The 12,014-nt window shown below is 47.6% G+C and overlaps 1 protein-coding gene across 1 annotated transcript; it reads right to left on the bottom strand.

The window, feature by feature from the left end:
• Window positions 1–264: 264 nt before the first annotated feature.
• LOC123397250 lies at window positions 265–11,809 on the bottom strand. Its single transcript, XM_045091874.1, has 3 exons — window positions 11,755–11,809; window positions 6,825–7,530; window positions 265–1,064 (listed from the first exon to the last, which is right to left on the bottom strand). Exons 1-3 carry the CDS (start codon window positions 11,807–11,809, stop codon window positions 656–658), a joined length of 1,170 nt encoding a protein of 389 aa, XP_044947809.1. The 3' UTR covers window positions 265–655.
• Window positions 11,810–12,014: the final 205 nt, after the last annotated feature.

Genomic DNA, 12,014 nt, shown 5'->3' on the forward strand with positions numbered 1-12,014 from the left:
TGTGTAAAAGTATACATGCATCCATCTTCTTTTCCAGCCGAGCCAAGATAGTTTTCACAGCGCTGCCGCCTTCCCCTTGTTTTTACTGTATCATCTTCCCTCGCTTCCCTTGTGTAATTTCTGTGCAACGGTTTGTTTTTATTCCTTCGGGATGGATCTCTCTTTTCAACCAGCAGGCAGGAAAGGAAAGAGGGAGGCAGTGCTGCCGATGCTCACCAGCCCGCACCTCCTTCCTTTTTTTCACACGGAACGGAACACAACATCTTATCAAACCTTGTTACCAACCACTCCACTGTATATCCCAATTGTACGTGCCTTCATACCATGGATCTCTACTATCACACGGCACTCAAACTTCCATCCTGTACTCACCTCAAAGACATGAAATTCTAGCTAGTTACAAACTTCCATCTTGCCAACCATCTTATGATTTGGATCTCTACTAGCTATCTACTCTTGTTAATTACAAAGCCAAGGAATGCAGTGCAAACAACAACGTCCCAGTTACTCTGAATCTTTGACCAACATCTGCAAAAGACTACCAACGCAGGGAAAGCAGAAACGGCCTTTGCAACTAATCAAACACGCCTCGCGAGGGTTATTACACGCAAAACGCACCGAACAACACTTGGGCGTGGATTCACCCAAAGCATCATCACGTATTCAGCGATTTCTTGATACCCCGGAGGGCACCCCACATGACAGTTGATACAACGAAGAGGAGCACCCCAGTGCCAATGGCGTACTTGAGACCGAGGTTCATCAGCAAGTTTACCAGCAACCCTGCCAGGACGACTCCCACAAAGTTTGCGGACAAGCCTGACCAGAAGGGCATGCCCAGGACGGACGCGATGATGGCGCCGGTCCATGCTCCGGTGCCTGGGAACGGGACGGCGACGAACAGCATCAGTCCGAGCCACTGGAACTCCTCGACGGGCGCAGCCTTCCGCCGCGCCCGCTCGAAGAGGATGTCCATTATCTGGGTCGCCCAAGCGCTTCTTTGCGAGAGGAAAGTTGCGAGTTTCTTCAGGTAGAGGATGATGAATGGCACAGGCACCATGTTCCTGGAGAAACAGAGAGTTGATGTAAAGTTCTGTTTCTGTAGCATACGATACATTTTCTGATAGAGCATGAAACGTTCTCTGAAGAAAGATGTCAAGTTGCTGACGCTAGACTGACAACTCGCAATTTACATTTCAGCCGCGCCACTGGAAATTGACCATAAAACATCATCATCATGGCCCTATATATCAATCACCAGGATAAAAAAAAACTACTAATATCAAATGCAATTCACATTTCAGCCGCACCACTGAAAAACAACCATAAAACACTATCACAGCCTAGATATCAATCATCAGAATGCAGAAAACACTAATATCAAATGCTAAATAGTCCAGCACTTGGCCTCAACATCATCGCAATCCCCTCGCTCTGTCCCTCTCTCTTCTGTCTTCTGCACACTACAGAAATCTATTCAGAGTGGATTCTTCCCTATTCTTCTGAAATGGGCGTCCAGAATTTTTCTGAATGTTATTTTGCAGGAGGTTATTAAACACGTTTCACATAGAGGCGATGCTGACCTTTGTAGTAGTAAAAGGCAGGAAGGAGTTTTGTCAGGTGGTTGGGACTAAGGAGGAAGAGCTTGAGAGGAAGATCAACATGTTAATCCCATCCTCCTAAACCTAACTAAAATGCCTTTACTCCAATAGTAGTACCAGGTCCTAGCTTCTCTCAGTGGAAGGGGGCTCCTATGCTTTGTCCATGTTGTACTGCCAATTCTCCCTTCAAAAAATGCTAACAGTTGTAGTACATTCATCTTAGTGATATCTATTCAAAAGAAAAAACCAGTCGCAGGTATCAGTCGAACCACATTCATGCAGTCCCCATAACACATTGCTTCCAACCAAGAATTTAAACACATGCACGGATCTATAATGGATTAGTGGTCCCCAGAATTCCTCAAACAAGCAAATCAAAGGGAGATGGGATGGAATCGTCTCACTGCTATTCAGAGGTGATAGGCAAAGTCGGTGAGAACGAGGCGATGGAGAGCTCTCACTGGTAGGCATGCTGTGCAGCCGACTTCAACACTGAGTCACCGACACAACATGGAGTATCAGTCGGCTTTGTGTGCTGGACGGAGAGTGAAAATGAGAGCCAGCATGCCCAGGCTGGTTAAGGCGTGCAACTGCTGCGGGCGGCGATGCTCGAGCGCCTCTTCCTGGAGCACATTAACCAGCGGTTCTCAGGTACTCGAGGTGTGAGTGGCACAGGATTAGATTTCAGGATTGCTCGATGATAGCATGAGGCGGAGGGGAGGGAGGACAGTGACGGGAGGGAAGAGAAGGAGGACGAAGGTGAAATACAAATACCACCCGCATGTGCAAAGCCAAGGTGAGGTGCATGCCGCTCGAGCAAAACCATCAACCATGCCATTAGAGCCATTGCCAAAACCAGGCAGGGAGTATTGTACCTTGTCGTCCTCTGTTTCCGGCTGTGCTGGTTATGTCACCTCTGGTTGTTGCTTGCCTGCTTCTAGTTGCTGGATGCTCAATATGATCTTCTTGTTTGTTCACCGTGTCGTTTTCTTCGATGGAATATAAAGCTCCTTAACTGCAACACGAGAGAGTTGAACAACCCGGCCTGGAGGAGGTCGGTACAGAAATTTTCTCAGCTAAAGCGCAACATTGTATTGTTTTCAAGAAACTAAATTGGCTGATGTTGATAAAAGTATTGTGGCTGAGGTCCTGGGCAGCCGATTTTCTAGGACTTGGTCTTCAGAGCTGCTAATGGTACAAGTGGTGGGATCCTGGTTGCCAGCACAGATGATTTTGCTATTTCCTTCGACTATAATGCCTGAGGCTCTCAGTTTATTACTGATACTATTACTGATCTGACCAATAATGCTGCTGTGTATGGGCCTCCGGAGGACAGTGATAAGATTCTTTTTCTCAACGAGCTTAAGAGCATAAAGAATAGTGTGTTGCCTGATTGGATGATTCTTGGGGACTTTAATCTCATTTGCCGTGTCAGCGACGAAAGCAATGCCAACATTAATCTCAGAATGATGAACCGCTTTAGAAACGTGATTGAGGATCTTGAGCTCCAGGAAATTACTCTTAATAGAAGGAGATTCACCTGCTCTAAGGAGAGAGAGAACACGGTTCATTCCAAATTTGATCGTATTGATCTTGGGAGTTGAGCCACTTGTATATCAGTTGTCTCCGGCCTCAACTGCCATTTTGCATCGCTGGCCAACTATCCTCCAGAAGATGGATGTCAAGCACTATAAAGGGTCCAGATATGAGGTTTGTTGGCAAAGGATGGAGGGATTCAGAGAGAAGGTGCTTGAGGCTGGGCTAAACCTGTTCGCTCGAAGGATGCTCTGCACATCAAGCTGTCAAGAACCGCTCATGCTCTGAAACTGTGATATAGAGTACAAGATTAAAGAAGGACGTGAGATTCAGAAAGGAGGTAGTCACTGAGGTGATTTTCCAGTTGGACATTGATCAGGAGGAGCGTGAGCTATTTGCTAAGGAATGAAACCTTTGTTTTCTCTTGAAATCGAAGCAGTTTGTATTTGCAGCGCTTGACAGAGTGAGATGGCATCAGAGATCTTGTATACGTGGATCAAATCTGGAGATGCAAACACAAAAGCTTTTCACGTTAAGTGAATGACCCAGAGGAGGAAGAGTCACATTCCTGTTCTGAAAAATCTGAGGGTGAAGAGACGTCTGACCATGATGCTAAAGCTCAGGTGCTGCTGCATCACTTCAATTCCCTGCTCGAGGAGGCTTGCCAGATGATATGGGGCTTAACTGGGATTTCCTGCAATTCCCCTTGGCTGATCTTCCGCACCTTGATGATACTTTCTGGCTTACGGAGCTCAAAGATGCCATATCCATCTCCATGCTGAGAAGGATCCGGGCCCGGATGGATATATTGGGGCTTTTGACAAAACCTTTGGGGATATCGTGTGCTCGGACCTTCTGTCTGCCCTAAATAAAATGCATGAGCTGAGAGGTGATCACTGAGCTGTTGAACACTGCCAATATTGTTCTCATTCCAAAAAAGGATGTGCTTCTTCGCCTCTTGCTTCCGGCCTGTGAGTCATATGCATAGTATTACTAAGATATTACGGAACTTGATTGCTTCTCGTTCTGCCCTGGAGCTGCATACCCTGATCCCTGCGAGCCAAAACGCCTTCATGAAGAAAAGGCCGATCCAGGATAACTTTCTGTTTGTGAAAAACATTATCAAGGAAGCTCACTTGAAGAAAATACCTCTACTTTTACTCAAACTGGACTTTGCTAAGGCGTTTGATTCAGTCAGATGGGATTTTTCTGCTTGAGGCTCTTCAGGGTTATGGTTTCAGTGCTCGTTGGAGGGGTCATTTTTCGTTGACCCTGAGTTCTTTGTCCTCAAGAGTTCCTGTTAAATGGGAAGCCTGGTGGCACTTTTATTCATAGGAGAGGGATGAGACAGGGAGACCTGCTTGCCCTAATGCTCTTCATTTTGGCCCTGGAACCTTTACAGTGCATTCTGACCAAAGCTACTGGTCATGGCCTCTTATCCCCTGTCATGCAATGAGCTGAGAAGATGAGAACAAGTTCTTTATGCGGATGACATCGCTCTCTTCTTGAACTCTGTCAAGGAGGAGCTTTCTGTGGCCTCGGCCCCCTTCATTTCTTCGGTAATGTCTCTGGTCTTCAGGTGAATCTCAACAAGTGTGTGGCCTATCCTATTCACTGTGACCACCTGGGTCTACAGGATCTTTTATCTGCTTTTGGTGGTTTGCTGGGGGGCCTTGCCATGCAACTATTTAGGGCTTCCTCTCAGCACCAGGACCCGTAAAGAATTGAATGCCAACTCTCTTGGATAGAATTGCCGGGAGGTTGAAGCCATGGAAGGTAAAATTCATGCCCGGAAAGGAGCATCTAACGCCTAACAAGTTATGTGCTGACAGCGCTCAGAAGTCACAACCTACTTCTTCACTGCTTTTCCACACTCCAAGTGGAATATCAAAACAATAGACAAGATCAGGAGAAGTTTTCTCTGGTGTGGATAAGAGGCGCACGGGGGCAAGCGTTTAGTTAGCTGGATGAAAGTCTGCTCGTCTAAATAATGTTGGGGATTAGAAGTGAAAGATTTGGAGAACATTAGCAGGGCATTGCAGTTAAGATGGCTATGGTTCAACTGGGACAATGTGGACAGACCTTGGAAAGGACTGCCTGTTCCTTGCAATGTGACCGATCAGCAGCTCACCTGCACTTAGATTCACATTGCGAATGGGGTTGGCCTCATTCTGGTTCGACGGTTGGCTCGATGGAGCCCTTCTGAAAGATATGGCGCCCAGCTTATTCTGGTTGGCCTCTAGGAAAAGTATCTCTGTTTGTGATGGGATCAGGGAAGGAGGGTGGAGGATTAACTCGGACGAGGAAATTGACATGTTATTGCAGATTTGGTCTAAAGTGCAGTGTGTAGGTTGGGAGGGGGGGGGGGGGGGGGGGTAGCTGAAAACCAGACTGCTTATCTTACAAGCTCACAGCCTGCAACTTTACTTGGCCGTGTTTGTGTACGTTCTTCGCCAGATTCAGTGTAATTACCTACTGAAAATTTGGTGTGTTAAACCTGAAGGAGAAGTGAAGTTTTAACTCTGGCTTCCACTGCAGAACAGACTGTAGACTGCAGACAGGCTGCATGTGAGAGGCTGGCCACACAACGATGTGTGCACCATGTGTGATCAGGTGCTGGAATCGGCGAACCCTCTAATGCTGGGATGTTCTTTTGCTAAGAAAATTTGATTTGCCTTCTCTCGTCCTAGAGCTTCTGCCATTACCCTGAGGCCTTCCGTCGTTGGCCGGTGGAGAAAACCTTCATATGGAGTAAAAAATCCCCAATGCTGGAAGACGGCATCCATGGCGATTTATGTTGTCTGTCCCTGTGGAAGGAGCGCTGCCACGGGATCTTCCAAAATGCCCGGGCCTCCTCTGATGAGGGCATATCTCTAATTCGTGCTGACCTTCCGTGTATAGGCCAGCTTGATCGAGATTAATTGGCATGTATTTTTTCTTTGGGTTTTTAGCTGGTTTTGAGTTATATACAGACTTCCCCCTTCTTTAATTAAAGTAGAGCTCCTGATGTTCCCGTAGAAAAACAGGCAAAACAGGCAGGGAACTCTTTCTTTTGGGGGACTAAGAGTGAAAATTTGTTCATGCGATAAAGTGAGCATAGCATATAACTGAGGGTCGAAACGTGAACCCTTTCCATTCAACTATATTTGCTAACTTGCTAATTTCAGTCCCTTGATCATAATGTGCTCTCCTCAGAATGAGCTCTAATACCATGTAGGAACAGCAAATCTGTAGTAACTAGTAAGCGATAATCAAGTGTCACTAACTCTAAACCTTAGCAATGCACAAATAGAAAACAACCAATTATCCCGAGCAAAAGCAGGCAAGAAAAGCAAAGTTGTGTTAGAGATGGCCGTCAGTTGAGTGGCCACCTCAGTTCCACGCAGTAACTAAAATGAGTCATATATTAATATTCACTTAGTTTGCATGTTAGGATAGGTATCGTCTTGCAATAGATGGCTTGTGGAAGCAACATAAATTGATTTACTGTGTTGCCCTTTCTTTGGGCCTGCTCTAATTCTTCAGGTTCAATACATAATGGGGTTTATTTCATCAACAAGCAAAACTAAAACGCTACAAAGTCAATCCACTTCAACATACAGTTAAAACTGCCGAACACCTTGAGGAACTGACACTAAATCTATTGCCCTAAATGAAGCATTGACACTGGGGATAAGAAAATCATACCCCAAAACTGCCAGGACGGTCAGCCGGACGGGGTGCAGGCGCATCCAGTACCCGGCCGGAATTGCTCCTCGCAGCTCGAGCACCGGTAACGTGGCCAGCGTGAAGACGACGGCGTCGTCGGGCCAGCCGAGGCTCCGCAGCGACGCCGCCACCCGCAGCCCGAACCCGGACGCCTTGATGGAGTCCTCGGCGGCCGCGAGCGCCGCGCCGCGGCAGCCGAGCAGGGCGGCGGATCCCAGGAGCGCGCCCACCGCCAGCCGCCCCGCGAGCGCGCCCCAGTCGCGGGGCGCCTGGCCTGGCTCTTCCGTCGCCTCAGCCCCGCCTCGCGCCGGCGCCACGGCGCGCGCGACGGGAGCGAGGGCTTTGCGGGGAGGCGGCGGGATTGCGGGAGGATCGGATGGGGGAGCCCTGAGGCAGCGGAGAGCGGGCGGCGGAGCCGCGAGGAGAGGCCTCCGTCTCCAAGGTGCCGGCGGGAGAGGCGAGGGCGCGGCGGCGGCGAGAAGTGCGGCCGCCATGGCTGGCTGTTCGGGTCGAGGAGAGAGAGGCTTGCCGTGGAGCTCTGCGGGTTTGGTTGGGTGGGTACGGACGGTGGTTACGAGGGGGTCGTCGGAGGAGCGCCCGAGGCCGCTGCCGCCGCATACGACGGAGGGGAGGGAGAGTGGGAGTGGGACGCGAGCGCAAACACAGGGCGGATTGCTGACTGTTCCTAATAATTAATTTCGAAAAAAAAAAAGAAATAGGCTTTCGCCCGATTTATTATGAGAAACATTCCCTTCCCTTGTGTAAATCAGGTCATCAATCAAAATAAATAAAAAAGGACGACGTTAGCCGCCCGTCGGCCGGGCAGGGCGCGAGATCGGTCCGCTCCCCTGCCGTTGGATTGAAGCGAAGCATGCGTTTAGGATTGCGTCGACCGGGCAGGGCAGCTCGTCGGTGAACAGCTTGTCCCAGCATCGCATTTTGCTTGTCCCAGCATCGATCGTGGCTCGCCGGATTCAGCATGTTGCTGCCATCCTGTGGTTCATTGATCTATCGCCTAGACTGATGTGCCAACCTCACTTTGTTATGGAAGTGGACAACATCATGTATCAACTCCACCAAGCCTGCTTGTTGTGATACCACCTTACTTGTGCGCATCAATGTGGTCGGAGCAGCACATCTGGAAGCCTTACGAAAGTACTTACTTCATTGGTAAATATAAGACCTTTTAGATATTCCATTATGAACTACATACAAATGTATATAAACATATTTTAAAGTATTTATTCATCTATTTTACTCCATATATAGTTCAATAAAATCTTTAAAAGGAACCGAGGGAGTACTTCGCATGGCTGGTCCCTTCGTACTCGCGCTTGGATGTCAGATCGTTTGGCGAACTGAGGCCTCGCCTCCCCCACTAGAAATCTTGTCCTCTCCGTTTTCGAGAGCCAGAGACCATCGAGCTTTTGCTGGCACATTGTGTCTATGCCTGTGAAGTCTGGAACCTCACCAACTCTTGGATTGGCCTTTCCAACTAGGTTCCGAGCTCTAACAGCGGTGGACAGGAATCAAGCCGGTTGTCCCTGCTAAGTGCATGAATGGTATGAACTCGGTTTTCCTGTACTCGCTACGTTGCCTATCGCTCGAGCGCAACCAAAGGATATCCTACAACAAGTCCCTTCTACCACCTGCCATGGCGAAAAAAAACCATGATCGTTGTAGGGAATGGCGGAAGGTGGGGACGGCTAGCGTTAAGAGAGTAGTCCCTAATTAGCCTTTTCTTGAATTTCTAATGATGCAAGTAAGGAGCTGCCGTTTTGTGGCGCTCATTCTCGATCTTGTAATTGGCATTTCCTCTATTTCTTAACATATAGGTGTGCTAATCTCTGTCCGAAAAGAACAGAAAAAAAAACAATTGTTGCAGCATAGGGAATGAAGAAAGCAGTGATAGCGCAGCGAACCCTGGAACTGGGCTGGCCCAATTCGCCTCGCCTCCAGATGTGGCCTTCATATTTGACGCTAATGCCTGCTAAATACCCCCTCTATTCCTAAATATAATTTTTTTAGAGCTTTCACTAAAAAAGTACATACGGATGTATATAGACGTATTTTTGTTGGGGAACGTCGCATGGGAAACAAAAATTTTCCTACGCGCACGAAGACCTATCATGGTGATGTCCATCTACGAGAGGGGATGAGTGATCTACGTACCCTCGTAGACCGTACAGCAGAAGCGTTAGAGAACGCGGTTGATGTAGTGGAACGTCCTCACGTCCCTCGATCCGCCCCGCGAACAATCCCGCGATCAGTCCCACGATCTAGTACCGAACGGACGGCACCTCCGCGTTCAGCACACGTACAGCTCGACGATGATCTCGGCCTTCTTGATCCAACAAGAGAGACGGAGAGGTAGAAGAGTTCTCCGGCAGCGTGACGGCGCTCCGGAGGTTGGTGATGACCTTGTCTCAGCAGGGCTCCGCCCGAGCTCCGCAGAAACGCGATCTAGAGGAAAAACCGTGGAGGTATGTGGTCGGGCTGCCGTGGAAAAGTCGTCGCAAATCAGCCCTAAAACCTCCGTATATATAGGTGGGAGGGAGGGGACCTTGCCTTGGGGCTCCAAGGAGCCCCAAGGGGGTCGGCCGAGTCCAAGGGGGGAGGACTCCCCCCCCCCCAAACCAAGTTGGACTTGGTTTGGTGGGAGGGAGTCCCCCTTCCTTCCCACTTCCTCCTTTTTTTTCTTTTCCTCTTGATTTTTCTTCTCTTGGCGCATAGAGCCCTTTTGGGCTGTCCCACCAGCCCACTAAGGGCTGGTGTGCCACCCTCAAGGCCTATGGGCTTCCCCGGGGTGGGTTGCTCCCCCCCCCGGTGAACTCCCGGAACCCATTCGTCATTCCCGGTACATTCCCGGTAACTCCGAAAACCTTCCGGTAATCAAATGAGGTCATCCTATATATCAATCTTCGCTTCCGGACCATTCCAGAAACCCTCGTGACGTCCGTGATCTCATCCGGGACTCCGAACAACATTCGGTAACCAACCATATAACTCAAATACGCATAAAACAACGTCGAACCTTAAGTGTGCAGACCCTGCGGGTTCGAGAACTATGTAGACATGACCCGAGAGACTCCTCGGTCAATATCCAATAGCGGGACCTGGATGCCCATATTGGATCCTACATATTCTACGAAGATCTTATCGTTTGAACCTCAGTGCCAAGGATTCATATAATCCCGTATGTCATTCCCTTTGTCCTTCGGTATGTTACTTGCTCGAGATTCGATCGTCAGTATCCGTATACCTATTTCAATCTCGTTTACCGGCAAGTCTCTTTACTCGTTCCGTAATACAAGATCCCGCAACTTACACTAAGTTACATTGCTTGCAAGGCTTGTGTGTGATGTTGTATTACCGAGTGGGCCCCGAGATACCTCTCCGTCACACGGAGTGACAAATCCCAGTCTTGATCCATACTAACTCAACTAACACCTTCGGAGATACCTGTAGAGCACCTTTATAGTCACCCAGTTACGTTGCGACGTTTGATACACACAAAGCATTCCTCCGGTGTCAGTGAGTTATATGATCTCATGGTCATAGGAATAAATACTTGACACGCAGAAAACAGTAGCAACAAAATGACACGATCAACATGCTACGTCTATTAGTTTGGGTCTAGTCCATCACGTGATTCTCCTAATGACGTGATCCAGTTATCAAGCAACAACACCTTTGTTCATAATCAGAAGACACTGACTATCATTGATCAACTGGCTAGCCAACTAGAGGCATGCTAGGGACGGTGTTTTGTCTATGTATCCACACATGTAAATGAGTCTTCATTCAATACAATTATAGCATGGATAATAAACGATTATCTTGATACAGGAATTATAACAATAACTACATTTATTATTGCCTCTAGGGCATAATTCCAACAATTTTAAAGTGTAGATTCACTCATTTTGCTTCGTATGTAGTCTCGTACTTCCTTCTTTCCGGTTTATAGGGCTCAAATCTGAAATCTCATCAACCAAGGTGAATTGTGAGTGGATGATACTAGTTTAAACTAGCCAATGAAATATTTCTCACATATTCAATTTTCAAGAAAATAAATGTAGCATCCTTTCTTTCATTGGACTTGCATGATGAATGTAGAAAACGATGCATGCATAGCCACTCATCTCCTTTCTCTAAACTCTATGAATTAAATATGGCGTGAGACTCAAATCACTTTAACTCACTTAGTCTCAAAATGAGTCTAATATAATGGAAATCTGAAAATTTTGAGATGAGCCCTATAAACCAAAAAGAAGGGAGTAATAATTTTTTTAAAAGACTTATATTTAGAAACGGAGGGAGTATGTTTTACCCATCGCTCATCATCCCTAAATCAAGCAAACGTACATGCGGTAGCGATTGAGCAAATGACCTAGTACAAGCGCTCTGCTGCTCCCCATTTTCTTTCCCTTTTCCCCTCCTGATTTTTTTTTTTGCGCTGGTAAGAAAGTTTTATTCTAAATTCATAGGGTTACAGATGTGTATTACTCAAGAGCAAATAGGCTCATGCCTACACAGACTAGGGATATTAGACGGTCAAGAACGGAGCCAAACAAACCGCACGGTTCTTCGATTTACCAAAGTTTGCTAGAACATGACTTACATTATTTTGCTGGCTAGGAGTATGAGTAACTACGCACTCTCTTGAACCCAAAAGAAACTTGATCTCATGCATCCATCAAGCTCAGCATGCAGGACGCCAGTGCATGACCAAAGGGAACAACATACCAAGAAGATGATGGTGCCATCCTGGTTACACAAGATCATACCGGCGTCTACAGTATCATCGGTCGTAAAAAGAGTCCCATCGACGTTCAGCTTGGTCCATCTTGCAGGACGAGGCTACCATTTAGGAGGTGGTGGCTTAGGAATTTTCACATGCAATAACGGCTGAGCCGCACCATATCCTCATCTGCCACCATCTTCCCTTTCACTAGCTCCATCGTGGAATAGTGCCACAGGTTCAGTAGGGAGGATACATAGCTCTGTATAAGACGTTTAGACGCTTCCACTGGCGGTGCCGGCTTATGATGGATAATTTCATTCCACACATGCCAATACCTCCATATAACAATATCAATAGATGCAGCGATCGTCGTCGTTCAGGTCCTCCATAGAGTGTAAGATCCACTACTCCGGCTGGGTATT

Source organism: Hordeum vulgare, chromosome 5H (genome assembly GCF_904849725.1).
Source record: "Hordeum vulgare subsp. vulgare chromosome 5H, MorexV3_pseudomolecules_assembly, whole genome shotgun sequence".
Taxonomy (NCBI): domain Eukaryota; kingdom Viridiplantae; phylum Streptophyta; class Magnoliopsida; order Poales; family Poaceae; genus Hordeum; species Hordeum vulgare.